This window comes from Pezoporus occidentalis, unplaced genomic scaffold, assembly GCF_034315485.1.
Source record: "Pezoporus occidentalis ecotype Australia unplaced genomic scaffold, CSIRO_AGI_Poc_V1 ctg131, whole genome shotgun sequence".
In the NCBI taxonomy this organism is placed as follows: domain Eukaryota; kingdom Metazoa; phylum Chordata; class Aves; order Psittaciformes; family Psittacidae; genus Pezoporus; species Pezoporus occidentalis.
Genome location: NW_026913115.1, coordinates 660,299 through 682,034, shown reverse-complemented (window position 1 = coordinate 682,034; position 21,736 = coordinate 660,299). Strand labels below are relative to the sequence as shown.

The 21,736-nt window shown below is 39.3% G+C and overlaps 1 protein-coding gene across 1 annotated transcript in view; it reads right to left on the bottom strand.

Annotated features, from left to right (window-relative positions):
• Nucleotides 1-18,101, bottom strand: part of ABCC8 (ATP binding cassette subfamily C member 8) — a 75,352-nt gene extending 57,251 nt beyond the window's left edge. Inside the window, exons 1-7 of the mRNA XM_062608877.1 lie at nt 17,861-18,101; nt 16,475-16,616; nt 13,649-13,770; nt 7,715-7,881; nt 5,511-5,753; nt 4,493-4,681; nt 1,176-1,340 (exon numbers count right to left, since the gene is read on the bottom strand). Of these exons, the coding sequence (XP_062464861.1) occupies nt 1,176-1,340; nt 4,493-4,681; nt 5,511-5,753; nt 7,715-7,881; nt 13,649-13,770; nt 16,475-16,616; nt 17,861-18,056 (1,224 nt within the window). The 5' untranslated portion in view covers nt 18,057-18,101. The remainder of the gene's footprint in view (nt 1-1,175; nt 1,341-4,492; nt 4,682-5,510; nt 5,754-7,714; nt 7,882-13,648; nt 13,771-16,474; nt 16,617-17,860) is intronic.
• Between the last annotated feature and the right edge of the window lie 3,635 nt (nt 18,102-21,736).

Genomic DNA, 21,736 nt, shown 5'->3' with positions numbered 1-21,736 from the left:
CTGAGGGAAACCAACATTCCCAGTAACATGAATGAAAAGCTTCAAGTTTGGTCTTTTATATTATGACAAAAAAATTTAAGCTACTGTGTTAATTATTCACCCACAAAAAGCTTAGAGTGATGTCTAGAAATTTCAATTTGAATAATTTGAACGCTCCAACTGCTGGTGTTACCTCATCATCTGTGTACTATCAGTGCAGAGAACACAAAGCTTTTCTTCAACAAAATTAATGTAGCACTGTTTTCCAACAGTTCCCCCTTTACACTTGCTGTAGTCCACATATTTTTCACTTAGTTGCAGCTCTTCTGCTTGATAAAAGACATGCATTTTTTAATCTATATACTCTGAGTCAAATTTTTACTTGGTTAGAGATTTTCTACTTCACTCTAATAAGGGAAAACCAATGGATGGAATCCAGAAGTCTGGCAACTGACAAGTGCTTCCAAATGTAAGATAAAAGAGAATTAAACAATTATACTGCTAATGAAAGCATTCATCCACCACAGAGACTCTCACAGGTTCTATGTAGTCCAGTGGATAAATAGTGTTAACTTAAAAGGCTGGCTTTCAAGCTGGCAGAGGGTAGGTTTCAGCCAGTGTACTTCACAATATCATACTGTAATCTTACCCCTAATTCTCTTATTTCCAGTCACAGATCTTGGTATACTACATAAAACTTTGATCTGCTGTTCACAGTTATACAATGATTATGAACTCCATTCTCCCAGTCTTACTCATGTTCAGTAACTAGAGACTCTGCAGTGCCTCATTGATTTTGTGGCATGACTATGGAATAAGATACTAGTACATGCATTGGGAATACACTTATCCTTTTGTCCAAAGTTTATTTAAAGTACATCCTAAAGCTGTATTAGTTGCATGGGATGTTACAAAAGTGCACCTGTGAGATGGAAGAGGTGTAGCTCACAACCTAAATTCTTTCAAAAGTTACATTCAGTTTTACAGTCAGCAAATTTATGCTTAAAGAAAAAATACAAACTAGAGTACAATGTTTATATAAAATAAATAAGATGCAAAAGAAACAATGCAGGTCTACGTTACATTCAATGCATTTCAGTGGAGAAGTGTTTCAGAATTTAACTCTTATAATGCTAATTTGTATTTACAAATACACATATGATTTGATGAAAAAAAGTTAATAATATATTGGCTACCTGTATTGCACCTCTCAAGTTGATTCCTGTTTCAATGGCAACGTAGTATGATGCTTGGAGAAATGTCCTTTGTAGTAGAAGAGCAAAAAATAAGAGCACAGCCAACACATAAGCATTGGACAGAAACTCTTGAGATGAAATAAAGAAAACACCAAGAATTTTAGTCTATAAAAAAAAAGAAAGAAATAAGGTACAATGGTAATCTAATTACAAGTTTTGCATTATTAATAAGCAGAGGTAACCACAGTTTGTTAATTTGCTACAGATTGTGCTATATTGTATTAAAGACAGTAATAGAAGTAGAATAATTTTAATGCTGTCCTACATATACGTTTGGCTAGTACTACTTACTGCAGCTAATAACACTTTTTATTGTATGTAAAAGAATACCATTTTTCACCAAATCACATTTTGACAAATCATGTTTATCTAGCAATGAGATTTTGGTGCAGTGTCAATTCACATTAAAACATTATCTAATAGATAACCAAACATTATGTCTTCTAGTACTCACTTACGAGCAAAGGAGGACTTAAACATACATACATAAATATCACACACACACACTTGGTGAAAGCACTAAGATATTTGCCAAGTCTTGGATGCATTACCAGGCCATTATGGTTTACAGCATCACCGAGCATCAGTGTGTTTAAATTACAATAGTTGTCTAAGTACACTTGTCAGCCCATAGGACACACAAGGAAATAACTGAACATCTACCAAAAGTTTTGCATACAAGGCAAACAACCTTGTTTGAGAAGCTGATGGAATTAATTAGATGTTTTAGTTTCAGAAATGGCTTTGGGGACATTCAGTGTCCCACTTTCCTGATGACTTTAGGATATTACCACTTTTTAAAAGTGACAGTAGGCTCTACGCAGTAAAAGGCTGAGCAAAACGCCACTATTTAAACACTTCAAAGACCCTAGGCTCATACAGTCTTAAATATCAATACTGGGCGTTTTGCTACACTGGGACCTATGACCATTTTAAATAACAAGTCTGTAGGTTTGGTGTATCATTTGTATGTTTCCTGTCAGCAGATATTCCTAGTACTGGAACTGCTAATCCTATCATTGTACAATGTGGAAGATGCTACCAGCAAAATGTAAAGGTTATCGTTCTGTCAGTCTCTTCTTCGGTGTGAAATGATTAACACTCAGAGAAGTTCATGTCATAAGAATGTTCTGGGGCGGCCATAAATATTGAAACTGGAGTTATAAATAAACATGAAGAGAGTGACAGAATTTAAGATGCCATCATGCTCTAACTGCAGCACTAACTAAAGTACTTAATACTGCCTATAACACCTACATGATCTCAAGAGTTCCAGCTCCATAGTAGTTTACATCTCTCACAGGGGGTCTAAGGAACAGTGCAAATATTATCTTTTAGGATTTAACTCTTTGCATTCAGTTTCTCAAACAAAATTTCTGTTTGAAAGATACAATTGACTCATTACAACATCTCCTCAATCCAAACTATTTAAACAAAAAAAAGGTCACATTAAGGGATGGGTAAAAGACACTCTTTGCTGTGCTCACAGCTTACTTTGTTCGTCAGACTCTGTCCCATTGTATGGCAATTCTTTCTAATGCCCTCAAACTCAGCAGCACATCAGACACAAACAGTGTTTCCCTTCAACTTCTCTTTGCCTTTTTAAGACTGTTTTAGAAGGTTTGCTTCTCACACCTCCCAGGAGGCGTGCTACATTCTTTCTGTAGCTTTCAAGAACAAACGATGAATAAGGCAAGCTTCTCCTTTCTTGACTTATTACAAGTAAGAATATAACATTCCTAGCAGTAGAACTCATGTATTTGTTTCTGAAGTAGACCCAGTTGGCTAGGTATGTGCATACACGTGGGGGTTTTCCTGAACACCCCAGTCTATTTACAGATGGTTTAAATAGAAAGTTTTCATACATCTCAGAAAGATACTTCATATAGTCCAGCAAAAGCAATTTTCAAATGTAAAGGTAATTAGCCTCTTAACAGAAAAACTAAATAAAAAATGCATATAAACCAGGTCAAAACAGGGAAAAGCCTCTTGGAGACCTTTCGCTAAAGGCAAAATACACCCTTAGATATCACTCATGGTTTATCAATATATTGCTTTTAGGTGATCCCCAAACAGTGAAAATGGCAACAAAAAGGCTACCATTTAGCTAGACACAGATGATGTCAAGGCTGGATGAGGCTCTTGTTTAGGGCCTATCTGGACCACACCTGAGCTTTTTTCACGCAGAAGCACTAGCTAACACTTTAACAGGAAAATTTAATAGGATAATCCATAAATTGTGATTTGGTCTTATTTCAGCTGAATCAGTGTTCCAAACAAATTATTAAGAATCAGAGCTCAAAAGCTTCCACAGTACTTTGCTGCAACATAGCCCTACAGTCTTAATATTTTCATTTCCTGCTTTAAATGGTTTCCATTGAATCTACTTGCTATATTAAAGTTTCCAAATATTAGGATAAGGATTGCAGAATGGATAAACAATTAATTTTAGCCTGAGGCCTTTCTCAAGTTTTCTGCAATGCATCTGGTGTATTTCAATATTTACAGTGGACCTAATCCAAACCTTACTTGAATGAATGGGTATATTTCCATTAGTGTCAATAGACTTAGAAAATAAGGTCCTATATCAAACGGTAAGTGAGCTGCAGAAATAAACTGATCTTTCTCATAGAAATCCAGCCCGAGTTATATATACATTATACTGAAAAGGTGCCTCTTGAGTTGCCTTTTTTTTTTCCTCAAGTTAATCAAGAAGTATGTCTGTTTCTTCTTGGGAAACGTTTATTTAAGTAGCATCATTTAAATATATGTTTCAGTTGATTTTTCAAAACCAATGTCCCCAAAGGCACTAGTGGAAATTCTTCATCACAGTTTAACTTCTTGGCATTTTATTGTGATGACAAAAGCCTGCTTTAATCCTCTTAGACAACACTCGTTTTTGAAAATTAAAAGCCAAGCCTATTAAAAAGATACTTTTTCCTTTCTGAAAAACATTTAGTCACATACTTGATTTAGTTGCTACTCAAGACTCTACCTAAAATCCTTATGTTTCTAGTGGGATTCTGGTTGTGCTTCACCATTATCTTGAATGAGGTTATTTTCCAGAACGCAAGCCTGACTAGATGCTGGGTAACATACCTGCTCCCCATCAGCATATAAAAGCAGTAATAGGCAGTACATACATACTATCATTTCTAGCATTCACAAATACAGTGTAGAGTCACTTTCTTTACTGAGACTAAATAATAGTCATAATATTACTTCTTTGACTCTATTTTATGACATTTTGACAGTACCTGCGGGCGGATGGTGTTATTTCCTTTTCCAACATTGTAAACAATCCCAGAGATGCAGAGGGGACCAGCAAATCCAAGCAAGTCAGCCAGGATACGGAATGTGCTACTGAGAAGTAAGGGTCTTCCAAAAGCACAGCAGAGAGCACGCCAAATTGATCTGGATCCTTGTGGAGATGACGTCCTTCTGTTCTGTTTAGAAAAAAAAAAGAAAAAAAAAGACAATAGTAAGGATTAAATTATATTAACCTTAGGTCTGACAATTACTGGTATTTTTACCCCTGCTTTAATTCACTGACAACCAGTTGCAATCTTGGAGCTAGAAAAGCACAGGAACTACAACTATTGTTTCATTTGTTTTTACAGAGGCAGAACAAAGCATTATTCTGCTCCACAAGAGGAACTATGATTTCTTTCCTACCCTTAAAAGGGATCAAGTGTGTTGTTTGTGGGTTGATGGAAGAGAGAGTAAAAAAGAGAAAACTGACAGGTTTTGTTCTCCTGTGAACAGAGACTGGAAACCTACACTCTTTTCAGACAGGATGCAAAAGACTTCTCTTAAAATCCTGAGTACATTCAGCTCCCAACAGGGAGTTAAACTGCATTTGAGCTGAGGTAGTTTCAGCCCTGAATTCTCCCACGGGCAAACTGCAACCGAAATAACATTGGAAAAAAAAGTTCTGTGAGGCCTCATTAATATTGACTCTTACTAGGAAGAACTATAATGGTGTTCAGTAAATACAGTCTATAATTACTTGACACAGAAAAATAGAGAATATATGGACTTACACGCATTTAACCAGTAATGTGTTTGATATGCATGTTTAGGTAGAGAAATTTCATTATTTGTACAAGGTACAACTGAGTATGTGACCTCTTTGTCTATGGTGAGCTATGCTAATGGATACTTCATTTGCATCATATCTGCCAATATAATTTTATACCATGCTTGCAGCATAAACAGTCATGAAAGATGCAAGCACTGAGTAATAAGATGGACACAATTCCATGCTTTGCATACCTTCTGTGCTTCAAAGGCCTCATTAAGGCGAATATAATTGGTCAGAGCTCTCATAGCAATGGGAAGCTTGCCTATGGTTTTCAAGTCTATTGGTTTTTTATGGGCGGTCTTGATGAATGTATTCATCCACCAGTACGTTCCTTTGGATAACAGATTCACAAATGGCTGTAAGAATCTAACACCAAGGTCCTGGAGATCCTCAGGAGGTTTAACTTCTTTAGGAGTTTTGAAGAAAACATACCGCTGAAATTCAGAAAAATACCAAAAGAATCACACTGAATGCATAGAAAATAAAAATTCACAAAGAACAGACAAGAGATAAAGGACATTGCAGATAATCAGTGAGTCAGTCTTGGTTTCTCAAAAATACTCAAAAAACTTAGGCATTCAAATTCAACCAATACAGCAATCCAGTTCCTTCAGGTACTAGGAAAATCAGAAGTATCCAGTCCAGAAATAAATCATCCTAAACACTACTATTTTGTTTATGAGGTACAAATTGATGTACTTGTACAAAAAAAAGTATTCACCTTACATTTCAAATAGTACAGCCCCAGCCTCTCACTCTGAGTTCCAGACAGCACAACATGAGGTATATAAGCTTAGGCACAACCCTGAGGCTACCACAGGGATTCATCTTCCATACCATACTGCGTCACATTTGTTAGCTCAGAACATGGAGCTACCTGTGCTGTCCTGAACGGGTCTCACAAACCACTGAACTAGGGAGGTGCGTATGGCACGAACAAATGTTTTCACTGGCTTAAATGCCAAAAGAGCAAGGGAAGACTGCTGATGATTTCCTGTTGTCAAGATAAAACTAGGATTTCTGGATATGCTTCACTGCTATATTTTCTCCAACCATAGATGGAAAATAATTCACAGATCCTAGAAAATATGGTGATGGGGTTGGGAAAGGCCATCTAGAGGAATAATGGGAACAGCAGAAGGAAGGGGAAGGTACAGTTGGGACTGAAAATCTAGCAAGTCAATCTTTTGTCTTCTGGAAGAAGATGTGGGAAGGCAAGAGAAAAAAAGGTGAAGCCAATGTCTGCTGGTTCTGCTCTCTTCCCCTTCCCACCCCTCAGCACTGGTCAACTCTCCTTCCTTGCATCCCAGTCCTTTTCTTCAGCTGCTGCAGCAACAAGCCTTGCTCTCTGAATTCTGCCATAGAAACAGTGGGCAGTGAGAAAACCCATACTGCTGGCTAGTTCATTTTATACTTCAATGACATCCTTTAACAATTAAAATCAAGCAAATACAACATAAAAAAAGATTACAACAGGCAGTGACCATTTTTCACTCTTCTTTGTGACTTGTAATTCCACAGTGATCAAATATAATTTAATTATGCAGTTCTATTATGAGGTTTATGAGCAAGTCTCTCTAATGTCACAACTGAATTTCACTTTTCTCACAAGCTAGTCCACTGATTTTCATTTACGACATAAATACTGAATGTCCAGAACTGAGGTTTTAGTTCCTCTTTCTTTCAAAAAATGTTACTGAAAAGGCTGCTTTAAGATGTATTCTTGTCATAAGTTACCAAATAAATATACAGACACACAAAATCACTCAAGAAAATCACAAAAGAACAAAGACAGATGCAATTCACACTGCTGAATGCGTTACTGGGAAGAGTTCATACACTAACGTGAGGAAAGAAGCAAGAAAATTTACATGGAAAAGTTTCTTTCCCTCCTGAGAGTAAGTTTAATTTCTGCATACAACTAAGTGACAGACAGAAGAAGGGAAGAACTCTGGCCAGATAGCAACCCCAGTTGCCCCTATAAATTGATATATTGTCAACTGTGATTGTCTCCTGGAAAATGGGAGATGCTATTTGTGTGTCTAAGATACTTCTTGGTGGAGCAGACAATCCCTTTCACCCAGTCTTTCCTTCCATCAGAAATACTTGTTTCTGATCACTGAAACTGCAAATCATAATAGACATTTTTAAAACAAACTTGAAATTCATCTTAATTTAACTGCAGTGGAGTCTGGCATTTTTTTTAAATTACAGATTCAACTGGCCTAATAAAATTGGGTTAACATTGATTCTCAAATATATTTCTAAGTGGATTTTTCTTTCCCCTTTAGAAATGCATTTCATACAAAATACCCAGCAAGAGGAATACAGACAAAACAAAACAACAAAACACACATATGAAGACTTTATGGAGACTTTTATGATACTAACTTACCCTCACCCTGATGACATTGATTTCCACAGCTAGTAGCATTCCATATAAAACAACCAGGAGTCCTGTGAGGCAAAATCGAAGCTGAGAAAATCCAACCCCATTATCACAGAACTTTACAAATTTGATGGTTTTAGTTATGAAAGCTAAAATCCAGTAGAACAGCAATGCTGTAGGGAAAAAAAAAGAAAAAAAAAATCAGCTCCACAGTTGCAAAAATATACAATAATAATATTAAATATTCATTCAGAAAGAATGCAACAAATATATATATAAAACCAGAGAGTGGTTTTGTTAATTTGAACAGAAATTCCTTTCCTATTAGATTTAGTGATACTTGGAAAGTTTCACAAAGCGAATCTTGCTGAAGGAAATTTCCATCTGTGGTAACCATGCATCCACATGATGAGTTCAAGGGAGCAAGTTTTCCCACAAGTGAAGGTGGCTATGAATGATGCTCTTCAAATTTGGTTGATACTACAAAACTGCTATGAATCTGACTAGGAGAAAATTCATTTAATTTCTCCTGCAGATCTCTGGGATGTATGCAGGAACAGATATTAAAATATTACTGCAGTAATGGGCTCAAACTTACACAGAGGAGATTTAGGTTAGATATAAAGAAGTTCTTTACTGTGAGGGTGGTGAGGCACCTGCACAGGTTGCCCAAAGAAGTGGTAAGTACTCCATCCCCTGCATTGTTCAAGACCAGGTTGGACAGAGCCTTGGGTAACATGGTCTAGTGTGAGGCATCCCTGCCCATGGCGGGGGGGTTGGAACTGGATGATCTTAAGGTCCTTTCCAACCTGAACCATTCTATGATTTTCTCCAAGCTGCTGTTGCTCCATTTTTCAATGCAAATTCTATATATGTAATTTATAATGTACATCCACAGGCACATCAGGGAAGGATGGTCTGCCATTTGTAGAATACAATTTTAACTTAGCGTTCTACTGAACTTCTTGCTTAAAAGTGCTCATGCTACTGTTATTTACAGATTAATCATCCCTGCAGTAAGCTCTGGTGATTTGGAAACATACTCCATGCCATTCACCACACCCCAAGCCAGTTCCTGTTCCACATTCTTAAGGGAATACCTTCTAGGGTTATGTTCATTTACATGACTCCTTCATTGCTGCTGTATCTGCCATGGTGCAACAGCTGGAAGGTGCGCTAACTGTCAAGAAAAGTATGGATATGCTTTCTGAGTGTCTTGCTGCAACACCAGAGAAAATCTCCAACCAGGACATTAGTAAGTCTAACTTACAAATATGAATAATCATAAGGAACAAATTTCCAAGAATTTGTGGTGTTCCAGTTACCCTGAGGCACCCTAGAGAGCCCTGTGGGGATGTCCTATGGGGCTACCCTTTCCAAGTAAAACTAAATTCAACACAGAGTGTCTATGGGATTTGGGGCCACCAATCCTGCTTCTGTGGAAATCAGTTTCAAAACTCTCATTTAAATGAGGACAGTAAATGGAACAGTACAGCACTACTAAGTATTAGGACATTTGCCAAGAGATCTATCTTCCTCTAAAATTAATAGGCCAGTTAGTAAAGAAAGCACTAAGAGATCAGGTACTTCAGCACTGTGTTTTAGTGGCCGAAGCAATTTCAGCAATACTTACTGAATCCCTCTTGTAAACTTATAGCCTTCTTATGTGAGGCTTCCTATCATCTTCCCAGTTTATATTGCATCAAATCTAATCTCCTCATCCTGCTTAAGGTTGTTTCCTACCTTTGAGGCACTATTCCTTACTATTTGTGGTATGTCTGACTATAAAACCTCAATTCATCCAAGAATGCATTCCGTACTGTTTTCTTCCTATCCGCCTTTATCTGTTAATCCTTCTGTTTTGTCTCACTTCTTACAACAGGCTGAGAATGCATCCTTGTCAGAGTAAAGAGGATTTGCACAAATATTTCATGTTGAAAACCTGCACCAGCACAGGACACCTAAAAAAAACCAACCAACCCAACTAGTAACTATGTATTGCTCTTGGAATTAGAAATAAGAACTAGCAGAGCCATTCTTCTATTTAGAGTTTAAATGAGGGTCCCTATCACCTTTTAAATTATTACTATTTTATAAGAACATTAATTTATCTTTACCTAAGAAGTATTAGAAAGTACCAAACACAACATTCTCAGGTGATAACTGACCTCCCACTATCATAACTCCTAGAAGCATTTGAACTTATTTAGTGTCTCACTTTTGAACACAAGTGTATGTAAATCTCATCTGACAGATGTTCGCAGGCCACTCAAGATGAGGCTCCTTGGAAAATACAGTTATGGCTTTTTCTTTCAAACTGTTATTTCATCATCTGGCTTGTGAGCGCATAGTGGCTGAGGGTTTGTAGAAATTATCACCAAGAACTGCCTACTGATCAGGCCAGTAGGCATGCTTTCAGGTACTTGATTGCTTTACATGCATCTGAGAGGCCTGAAGGATCTCACTTTTTCTTGGGTCATGTACACTACCTCAACCCATAACACCAGAGTGCAGACTCTTGCCTGGGGCCAGACCACTAAAAGGGAAGTAACGGAGACTTCAAACTGTTCTACAACCTTATTGGATTAAGCTCAAGATATGAAAAACCATGCACTTAACTGGATGGGATTCAGTAATTAACCTGTGTCTGACTGGAGAGAAATTTTGTGTACTAAGCAATAAGTGTTATATTTATAGGACAACAGAAGGTCCCATTTTAAACAATAAACTAATTCCAAGGAAATTAACTACAATGTCAAGGTACAAGCAACTTAAATTAGAAAACTAGTTTACTGTCAAGAATGGCAAGGCAGACATATAATTACAATTTGCTAAAAAAACAATTTTTTAATTAAAATTCATGTATTCCCATACTAATAACCCTTTTGGATTAAAAACTTTAAGTCCTATCATTATTTCATAATTTTCTCCTACTGTTTAATTTCTGAGTTTTATTTATCTATAAAACAAATTAACTTAAAAGATAGTGCAATCGGATGCTATAATTCAATTACATATTTTGAACATTGAGAAGCTAGCAGATTTTCCAATTCAGTATGAAAACTGTTCTAAAATATGTCCTGCTAAACTATTCTACTGTTATGCCCAGTGTCCAGAATGGATGCAAGGAGCACCAAAATTAGCATAATTATGAGAGTCCCCTGGTAAACGGCACTACACTGCAAAAGCCATGTTTGCTGACATAGAATTACTGGACAAAACCAATAAAAAGATTCGGAGCAGATCAAAATGTTCCATCAGTCTAAACAGACACTCAACTGGGACCCTGGACTCCATCATAAGTTCAGAGAATAAATATTGCAAACCTTGTCAACTTTTTTTATAAGAGATACTCAGAATGACTACTTCAAAATAGCTAACAGCCTGGGCATAAAGCTGAAAGGCAGGATCAGGACAGGAACTTTGCATCCTTGTCTTGCATACCCCAAGGGAATGTGCTAATCCCCAGGTCTGTTACGGAATCTGCTTTTAGCCTGTTTATGAAGGACCACAAATGAACTTGGCTTCTTTAAGGTACAGAGTAAAAGAGATTTAAAAAAAAAGAAACCATCTCAAAAGTTTCACAGTTACACAGGATTTATCCAGCTCAGAATTAGTGAACAGACCTTTAAGGATTTCCTGCAGTGCATCAGTGAAAGTTTCCTCACTGAATTTAGTAACTTCTTGGCTAAGGATCTGTCAGCCTTCAATTTATACAGTTAGCAACTGTTTGCAAGTGTAGGCATTGATCCTGCAGCTGAGGCAGATGGTGTGCTGCGGTTAGGTGGAACTACACTGATGCTCAGAAGCAGAAGATGCCACATTAGGTCATGTACTCTGTGTGTGTGTAACATTACATCTCCTCTACAACATTTTACTAATGAAGAACCTTCTTATGGTTTCCTTTGCCATACACTCAGCAAGAAGTTTATCACTACCTTAAGCTTTTCTTCATGGTTCCCATTCACCTCATTTGTATTGGGCTCTAAAAGAAAGCTGCTTCATGGCCACACTGCACTGTAGTGGGTTGATAATTGAGTATAGGTATAATGTATCTATCGCATACTGGGCTAATTTGCATAAAGTTATCATCGCCCTTTCCAAGATGTCAATACAGAGTAGCTACAATTAACACTGAAAGATGACTCTGAGTCTGGTCTTCACTGTTAGATAATAAATTTGTGCTGTCAAGAATAAAGCATAGAGGCTTCCAGAAATGTCTGTCTCAGGTTCCCTCACAAAGGACAAAAAAAAAAAAAAAAAGGCAAAAAATAAAACAAATCAAAGACCACCAGCTTGTGGTTAAAATTGGGTTAAAATTAAAATCAGACCAATTAAGTGGGAAAGACTACAGTAGTCTGAATTTTTTTTTTTTTTTTTTTTGCCTAAGAGGTAGCTATTAAGATCAGATTTTTTAAAAGACTCTATTCTTTGGAAATTCTTGTGAAACGAAATTCATAATTACTAACTGCAGTATCAGTAACACTTATTTAAGTGTTGGTTTTAATTGGTATGACTGTTTACCATTCAAGTATTGTCCAGAGCTTACCACAACAACACTCTAAATACTGAACAAAATTATCATAAAAGAGAAATCTTTACAGAGATGGAATTACGCAAAAATGGGTAATCAACTACCAGCAGTAAATTTGTGCTGCGTTTCTCAATGACTTCACAGAAGGAATGTGGTAGTGACACTAAATTATTAAACACTGCATTACTGCATTACACACCTGAAATAAAAACTCAATAACAACAGCAAAACAAAAGAAAACCAAACAACAACAACAAAAAAGGTGATAGTAAGAGGCTAGCAATGATTTCTTGACATATAACATCTAGTCGTGTAAGAACAGACCCTTTTGACTTATTAAAAAAGAAATTAAACGAGCCCACCTGATTATAAAAGAGCACCTACTTAGAAGAAGGGTACAAGAAGAAAAGCAGTCCCAAACAAGAAGACATAAAAGTTGCTAAGCCTGGATATAAATCTGAAGTTTTTGAAGTGGAATTACTTTACTTTTTTTTTGTTCTAACAGGAGTTATAGGCTCCTTCTGCAGAAGAAGATGCTTGATTACCACAACTCGCAGTTCAAAATTAATCTTTGATATTTAAAAACTTTCTCAAATCCAGCTGTTACTTTTTACCACCTGACAAAAGCTAGAACAGAACTTTGATACACAAAGATACCATGATACAAGACAAACCTTAGCAGGATCCATTATACAGAAAAGCTGCTCAAACAAAATTTGATGAGCCTTGACCACCAAAGAAATAACAGCTAATGGGAGGACTAAACATGTACACATCCACAGTTTGCAGTCTACTTTAGAGAACACATCACCGACGCTTGTCAGTACTTACAGATTTTCTATACCCAGCTACAGTTAATTTACAATTTTGCAGAAAATATATAGCATACTTGATAGTTCTTATACATGGCATTTTCCATTCAAAAGGTCTTGAGAAGTTTGCAAAGGGAGTGTTAGGAGCAGGAAGCAAGAACAAGCAAGCAAAGTAATATATTCAGGGTCATACTGAAAGTTAGTGATGTTGTTAACTGCCTGCATATTTCAATAGACACACAAAGGTGGGTTCAATCTTATGCTTAAACACAACATGCTGACAAGCAGGGAGACTGGGATAGTTTTTAGAGTTAAGAATTTGGTCTGCTACTTTTCCCCAAAAATCCAACTTTTCTTAGAGAAGCCTGTGGCCCCCTGCATCCCCCTAAGAATACCATACAGAGTACTATTAGAAGCTAAAAGCATTGAGAACAGTGGAATGTTGCAGGAACGCTCAGAACTGAGTCTTGTAGTGACAGCCGGCAGACCAGAAGATAGGTGTAAATTTATCCATACAAGCTAGCACTGAGACTGCAATGACCTGTCACAGCATGAACAGTCACACTTTCAAGTCTTGCAAGTTGTGAGACGTACCAATTAACAACTTGGGGAAATTGGATGTTTCGATATTATGGTAATAGACAACTGATGTGATGGCCGCCAAGAACGCCATCCCAGCAGGCATGTACAGGTGCAAATGGCGTGATTCTGAAACCCTGAAAAAGAAAAAATGGGAACATCTATTAAACTCAAATCTTTCGTGACAGCACAGCCCCCTCTCCAGACTACACAAAGGTAGCAGGAGTGTTTCCCTTATAATTTATGAATTGTATCCTGCACCCAGCCCTGATGCAGGCTTTTCTAGAATGAGTTATGGGTGGAAAGTTCTCTAAGTTTCAATTGGATTTATGCTCCTAAATCACACACATGGATTTCAAATTCCTCCTCTGTGCTGAAAATGAAATGTGTGTACTTGTTTCCTACCAAAATCAGTTGGAACATTGTTTAAATTAGGATACACAGAATAGCTCCAAAATGAGAAAAGGTAATTTAAGCTAAACTAGTTTGGAAGCTGTCCATCAAGATATGTAGATCAACCATACCAGACAGTGCAGTTTAAGATTTTCTAAAGAACTATTTTATGGAAATGTTTCATTTTCTTTTCCACTTTGGGAGAAGGAACAGCACCACAGCATGGGAATTGCTTACAGTGAGTTCTCTTTTCAGTGACTATGACCCAACAAACAAAACCTACAACAGAATCATATACCCTTTACATTTTGTCCTACAACCAAAACTCTCCCGATACTTTGCTTCAAGTAGCAGCAAAGGGGGCTCTGGCAAGTACAGCTTTTCAGAAATATGGGAATAGCTGGACAACATTTCTGGTTTGTGCACAGGTGTGTAGAATCATATTTTCCCCCTCTTTCCTCCTACATATCATCTTTTCCTCCTCCCTCCTCTTTACTTTCTTTCACAAAAGCAATGTAGTGTCCTGTGCTGTCCAAAGGTACAATTTCTCCCCTGTGACAAGCAAATCCAAGAGGAGAAACAGCGAGAGGAACTCTTCAGGACACAGACACTCCGGGAAATTCATACCTCATCCTCCAAACCTCACAGAAAAATGATAAGCATCTCTGGATTTGTTCTTGCTGCAGCAAAAGCCACCTTTGTGTAGTCTGGAGAAGGGGCTGTGCTGTCAGGAAGCTGGAGATCATCATGGGAACTCACATGTCTGAGCACAGAACACCGCAACTGTCTAACATATATGTAGGAGCTCAGGAGGACCACTTTCTGTGGCTCCTCTGTAGGACAGGAAAGCCCTCCCTCACATGGAAAATGAGATGAACTTTGCAGAACTGGCTGGAGCTGTGCGACAACCTGGATCATAAAAAACATAACTCCTTGCGGAGAGTGATTGCATGTGTGTACAGCAAAAATGAATAAAGATTTTCCAGTCTCTGAATTACTAATAATGCCAAGGTTATTTTGTACATCAGGGCTGAATACTCTGCAAGGGAAAATAAGCAGCAGAAGCAGATTTCTTCAGACAGCCTAAGCATCAGTAGGTAACACTGCAGGAGTGGGAGGTCTTTTAAAAAAAAATAATATTTATTTCACAGACAGAAGCTGCTGGAATTCCCCTATTTAACCTTATCTCCAATAGGTTGCACCTATTGCTTCTATTGCTGAGGTGCTGAAGACTTTAGCACCCAATTGCTGTCAAAAGGACATACCTACATGACCCATTTTGGTCTTAAAAACTGACAAGTCTCAAAATCTGCTTTTATTCACTGGAGCACTCTCTAACCTCCTGAGTGCTTGGGAGGCACTACTGTGGATTGGCACTCTCCCAGTACAGCTAGGAGCTTTGATTCTCATCAGGTGACACTTATTACTAAACAGCAGCATTCTGAGTAAAGTTGAAAAGCAAATAAACATTAACGATTGCTGGAGAGCAAAATCAAATAGAAAACTCCAAGCAGAAGATTTTGCTCTGAGCATCCCACACCCTGATAGCTCTGAATAAGCATGAGAAAAAATCCTTTTTAAAATAACTGGCACTGAGAAACATCCTATTTATATATGTTTAAGAGAAGTTATAATAATAATGATGATATCAGCTTCTACAGCAGAATACTGCAGTGCCTTTCACACTGCTTGGTAGAGAGCTGTTATAGAGATGGATAAACAGAGATTTTGTTCTATTTAATGAGGAGCTTCAAACTTTTAACCTTCATGATAACTACGAAAATTAAACCTTTCTTTAGAGAATACTCATTGTTACGCAACATCAGATTCTTTCATAATAAATCACTCTCCTGTATCACTTATTTCACTTAAAATAAATTTTCCCCAGAGATTACTCTTTACAGACATCTGAAGTTGAATAACTTGATGGACCATGCTCAGATAATGCAAGCTGCTCTGCTTAAGGTAACAGATCAGATGTACTGCACAAATATCAGGAGAAACTCTGTGGGGTGTGATAAGGCCCAGCAGGTCCACTCCATTTATCAAGAACAGAACTCAGTTTGCAGCAGAATGGTATGACTTGCTGCACACATGGGAGCTCTGTCTGAGTAAGGAGTGTGGGACTAGGCCCTTGAACATGAAACTTACCACAAAAATGTCACCATCTGCTTGAATTGTTAGGGTTTATTTATGATTACTCTTGGAAGGATAGTGCCATTAAGCTGAACTAAAAATTATTAAGGTCAGTTGCGTGTATGTACATAACTTGGCACAGCATATGGAATTCCTGATACAAGGTCGGTAGGTTAATCACCAAGAATACAGATTACATGTTTATAACCACAAGGAATATAGCCTAGATCAGAAATCAGACAGGGAAAAAATACCTACCCTGAAACCTTTAAAACACTCAGTACTATGAGGAGAAGATAGACGTACACTTACCCATCAGACACTATGCCCTCTGCAATTTCACACACCAGCACAAACAAGAGGATAAAAGTCAGTATCCAGCGTAAATTGTGGCCAGGAAAATGAAGCCATGTGCTATGATGTATATGTACTTTGGAACTCTGACTTCCCCATCCTAAGCAGGAAAAGAAAATTTTAAAGAGTTTTCTTAACAGCAAGAGTGCCATACAAAGCTCCTGCATACAGAAAAAGCAGATATGTAACAACTAGTGTACTAAAGTTGACACAACAATATGGTTAAACATGCATATATTTGAATATTTTCAGAACTGTGTTCTCATTGCTTCACGTCATGCAGAATAAAATCAGCAATGCAGACAGGACACAGCCTTAAATTCCTATACTTTCAGCAGCTCCCTATCAAGTAATAACAAGCATTAAACATTTTTCAAGTACATTAAGAGTTTAAATGAACAACAACTGAACATTTTGACAAATACGCGCAAGCTCTAATCCAGCCATTATTTTTTCTTCAACGCATTTAAGTAAAGAATTTACACTTTATCTTACAATTAAAGTAGCTTATTCTCTTGATCTAGATAAAAGTCATTCTGAGAAGAGCAGGACAAGCACAGCAGTTCTTCAGCCGACCCCATGTTAATACTTGTGCACCGGACTTTTTACGATGGACAGAAGCGTTAAAACCGCGCGGCTCATGCCACGGCCACCTACAGAACAGGCCAGCCTGAGAAGGGTTCTCAGAGCAGGGACAGCCGCATGTCTTAAACCACCGGGCCACCTACCGGTAAACGCAGTCTTATGTTATCAAATACTACCCGCTGCAGACAGGGCAAGAGTTAAGCCGCCGGGCAGCCCTTCCAGTCGTTATCAGTAATGAGGAGGGCTGCCCTGCGGCCGTAACACTTCAGTAATTGCACCGGGTATTCGGTAACGTAAGACTTACTGCCAGGTTTTCTGGTTTTTAGCAGCACCTTTTTCTGCTTCCCGCTCTGCGAATGCAAACCTGCAAACCAGCTCTGCAGTCTCCCCCAGCAGCCCATCCCTCCCTCCTCGGTGTCACCTCGGAGAGCCCCGGGTACCGCCGCCAGGAGCGGGGGCAGCGCGGCCGGCAGCCTCAGGGAGGCGGGACCCCTCGGAGCTCGCAGCGCGGCCGAGCGCCCTTCGCTGTCTCCAGCCTCCCGGCAGCACCGCTGCACCGGAGACAAGGCCAGGCAGGGGGCACACACAGTGGGGCAAGGCCCGGCGAGCGGGTTAGACCGCACACCGCAAAGCGGCGGAGGGAAACGCACGGCAAGACAAAGAGGGGGACGGGGGACACCACAAGGCAAGAGCGGGAGGGCGCGGGGTCAGCAGACAAGGCACAACCGGGCAGGGCGAGGGAGCCCCTCAGGCACTGACCGATGAAGAGGATGGGGAAGGTGATGAAGAGCAGGAAGACATGCGGCACCACATTGAGCGCGTCCACGAAGCAGCCGTTGTTGAGCACGCCGTGGTCCACGTTGTAGGCGGTGGAGTTGCTCTCGTCGCCGCAGAAAGCCAGCGCCATGGCGGGACCCTGCGCGCAGACCAGCGCCGCCTCCGCCTCCGCGCACATCCAGGCGCGCCCGGTACGGGCCGCGCGCTGCTCCTCTGTCCGCACCTGAGGCGAGCGGCGAGCGGCGACCGCCAAGCAGCCCCGCGCTGCCCCAGCCACCCGCCCCGCCCCGCCCTATTGGCCCGCCCGCCCCCGCAGCCCCTCCCTATTGGCCCGCCCGCCCCAGCCCCGGGCCGCCCGCGGACGGTGCCACAGCGACAGCCCGCTGCTCGGCCGGAGCCCCGCGGCGGGCCGTGGGTGTCCGGAAGAGATGGAGCGCGGTACTGCGGGAAGGCGCGTCCCTGGCCGGAGGCGGCTGGAAAGGCGTGCGACAGCCCTCGGGTACCGTAGAGCTACACGAAACGTGGTCCCGTAGTTAAAGGGTGGCTGTAAGGAAGGCGAAGGCTCCCTTCTTCACAAGGAGTCACATAGAAAAGATGAGGAGTGATGGGTACAAGTTACTCCTGGGGAGATCCTGATTGGACAGAAGAGGAAAGTTTTTCTCCATGAGAACAGTAACGCATTGAAATAATCTCCTCAGAGAAGTGGTAGACTCTCCAACGCTGGATGCTTTTCACATTCGGGGTGCTGGACCATCTAGTCTAGGTCATGCATTGCCTAGAAAGCTTGTACCAGCTGATCCCTGAGGTCCCTTCCAACCTGATGTTCTATGACTCACTGTTCCAGGTTTCTTCAGTAATTCAGCATTTTGTGCATTGTTAGTAAGATAGAACATAAAACAAAACAAAAAAAAAGGGCCTTAAATGAGTGATGAGAGAGGAACTGTAGTCTACAGGAAGTATATTTTCTTAACCTTGTCAGCTTTGCGTTTTTTTCTCCACTATGATGGAGATGCTATTAGATGAAATTGTGTAAGCAGCTGTACATCATGTTCTAAACAGCCACTATGTTCTTGCTTTACCTTCTTTTACCCCTAAAATGAGTTCAAGCCTAACATTCTTCCCCCCCCCCCCCAGTTGCAGTCTGTGGGAAGTTAGGCTCAGCTGAGCCAAAGCCAGACAAAAACTCTGATAAAATATCTCCATGCTGGGGGATAATCCTGGAACATAAAACATGATGTGCATCAAAAGTCTGCACCTGGCTTACACTTCCAAGCCAAGTTTGAATCAAATTCTGGGATTCAAATACCTCTGGTGTGTAGTCACAAAACATCCAGCGTGAAGATTCCTAACCAAGTCTTTCACCTCAGAGCTCTTTTCATTCCCAGTTATGCTTACCCGTTGCTTAGCTGAGTATTTAATACAACTTTCCACATCCTACGAAACAGATAATGCCCACAGACCCAGGTTTAACTCTTCAACACACAAAAGCTGCAAGTTGGCTAAATGCCTCTATGGGAAATGGCCCCATAAAATAAAAATTTCCTTGTTTTCCCTTTAATGATCAAGCTATGGATGCTCAACATAACGGATAGTATTCCTTTTCTAGAACTAACAGCTGCACTAATAGACCTGAAAATTACTTCTGTTGCGCAGCTTTTATTGATCTTGCTGTCAGGAGAAAAGAAAAATTAATTCTCTGCATGCAACACTGTATTTCCTATAGAGGGTATTTTGGGGCTACAGCAGTATGGTTAAGAATAAAAGTTAAGACAACCCCCAAGCCAAATCCTGTGTATATGTATTTTCAAATGTTAAAGTTACACCCACACTGGACAGACTATAATTATTTTAAGTTTTGGACAGAACCCAGCATTCATCTGAGCTTCTGGTTAAGCTCATCTCTTATCCTAACAGTTATTTAATAAACAGTATGTGCAGTTTACATGCAGATAATTTTAAAATAATTTATATTTTAATATTTCCTGAGGCCCCAAGGAAAACAAGGGCTCTGTGTTACATATGAACAAACAGCAGTGAAAAACTCTTGGCAGTTTACACACTAGAGACTGAAATCATAAGGTAAGATTTGGGGGAAGAATTAGCACCTTCACTGTGGCTGGAGAACTAATCACAGAAATTAAAGTTTGCCAAAATCTCCAAAGGAATCTGGGAACTAAGCTCACAATCCCAGCTTCTGCATGGTCTCTCTCTGAACCATGACACCATCTTCCTTAGTACAGGGTGTCAATCATGTCATCATCATGATACTTTAAAAAACATTTCTCAAACAACAAAATATCAGGAGTCTCCAGAGTTTGGAATTTGAAATGTGTCTTTTCGGTGGTTTTCAAAGGCAGCCAAGATCACGTGGTTAGCACAATGGTTAAAAATCAGTGGTGTCAGACCAGGTCTTACAACAGATGTGCATCCATCACAGAGCTAAATTTGAGTCAGAAACATGTTGGCAACCTGAACAGAAAGGTGATGGATGAAGTGGAGGAAGAGTCTTGGATTACAGTTGACTACCTAATGAAATACTGAAAATACCCCCACACTGACAGAAATCGGAACATTCGGTAAACTGCAATTGGTAAGCTATTATTAATAAATTATTACTTATAAATTATTATTATAGCAATAAACACAGACATGCGCACACACAAACTCTTTAAAGAGCTCACACTTCTGATAACAATGCCACAGTTTTGTCCCTGATGTAAGAATGAAAACAAGAATGATGGATTTGGACAATACTGGTTTTGCTCACTAAAGCATCAAATGACAATTTCTTTTTCCACTCAAGCGGTGAAAGAGCTATTTTGTGACTTCACAAAATAGTTCTAAGAGTCTGATGCTCTTCTGAAAAGTTTAGATGTGATTGATTGCCTGTGATGTCAAGGGACTGAATCTACTCATCGACTATCTTCGCTAGTTCTGTGTCCATCAGGCTTCGAAGCAGGTCACAGAGGCATAGTTTTTTTCTCAAAGCTGCATTTTTGTGAAGCTTTTTGAGGACAGAATTGCTTCTCAAAGTACAGAAAAGGCAAAGAACAATATGAAACTGACAGGTAGACAGCTGTGTTTATCTGCATATTGCAAATGCAACCTATTTTTTTTTTTTCCACAAAGGTCCTGTTAGATCTTAGGACTTTTTCCATATCTTTTCTGACTATTTCCGTATCACAAGAAGTCAGTTTTCTACTTCATTATTTCAGTATATCTATTAGAAATGAGAAATTATGTTAGATCCTGGAAGCCACCAGCACTTTCAGTAGATGACTGGAAATATTTTGGAAGCACCTTATTTTAAATTGAGTTCCTGACAGGCAAGGGAACATTTTTACTCAAGGGAAAATCATTTTTTATGCTTGCCTTGAAATTTGAGTTTGTCTACAGGATGCAGACAGGTTTTGGTGTTTGCAGTATTGACACTTCAGAATTTAAAACCTTATAGATGCTTTTAACAGATAAGAATGTAAATCTATGTGGAAGTTTTCTTTCCTATTTTCTAACTTTTTCATTTGCTTCTCCCTTCTCTTATTCAGGTGCCTTGCACTCACCTCTCTTTCTCACCAGTGCTATACAGGGGAATGTTTTGCTACTCTGGATCACTCTGCAGGTTATGCTTTTGCATCTAGAAACACAGATACAAAATAAACATAGACTTCTGCAAGTTCTTAACAGCTGCATTCCATATTCAAAATTAGTTAGGCATGTAAATTTAGGCATCAAGCAGGAAAATTTCATTTTCCTTTGTATTTTAAAGTCAAAGTCAAAGTGACCAAGTATCAAGAGGACATCTGAATCAGGAAAAAAAGCAAACAGAAACTTAGTATAGCAAAGCTTTATGGTGATTTA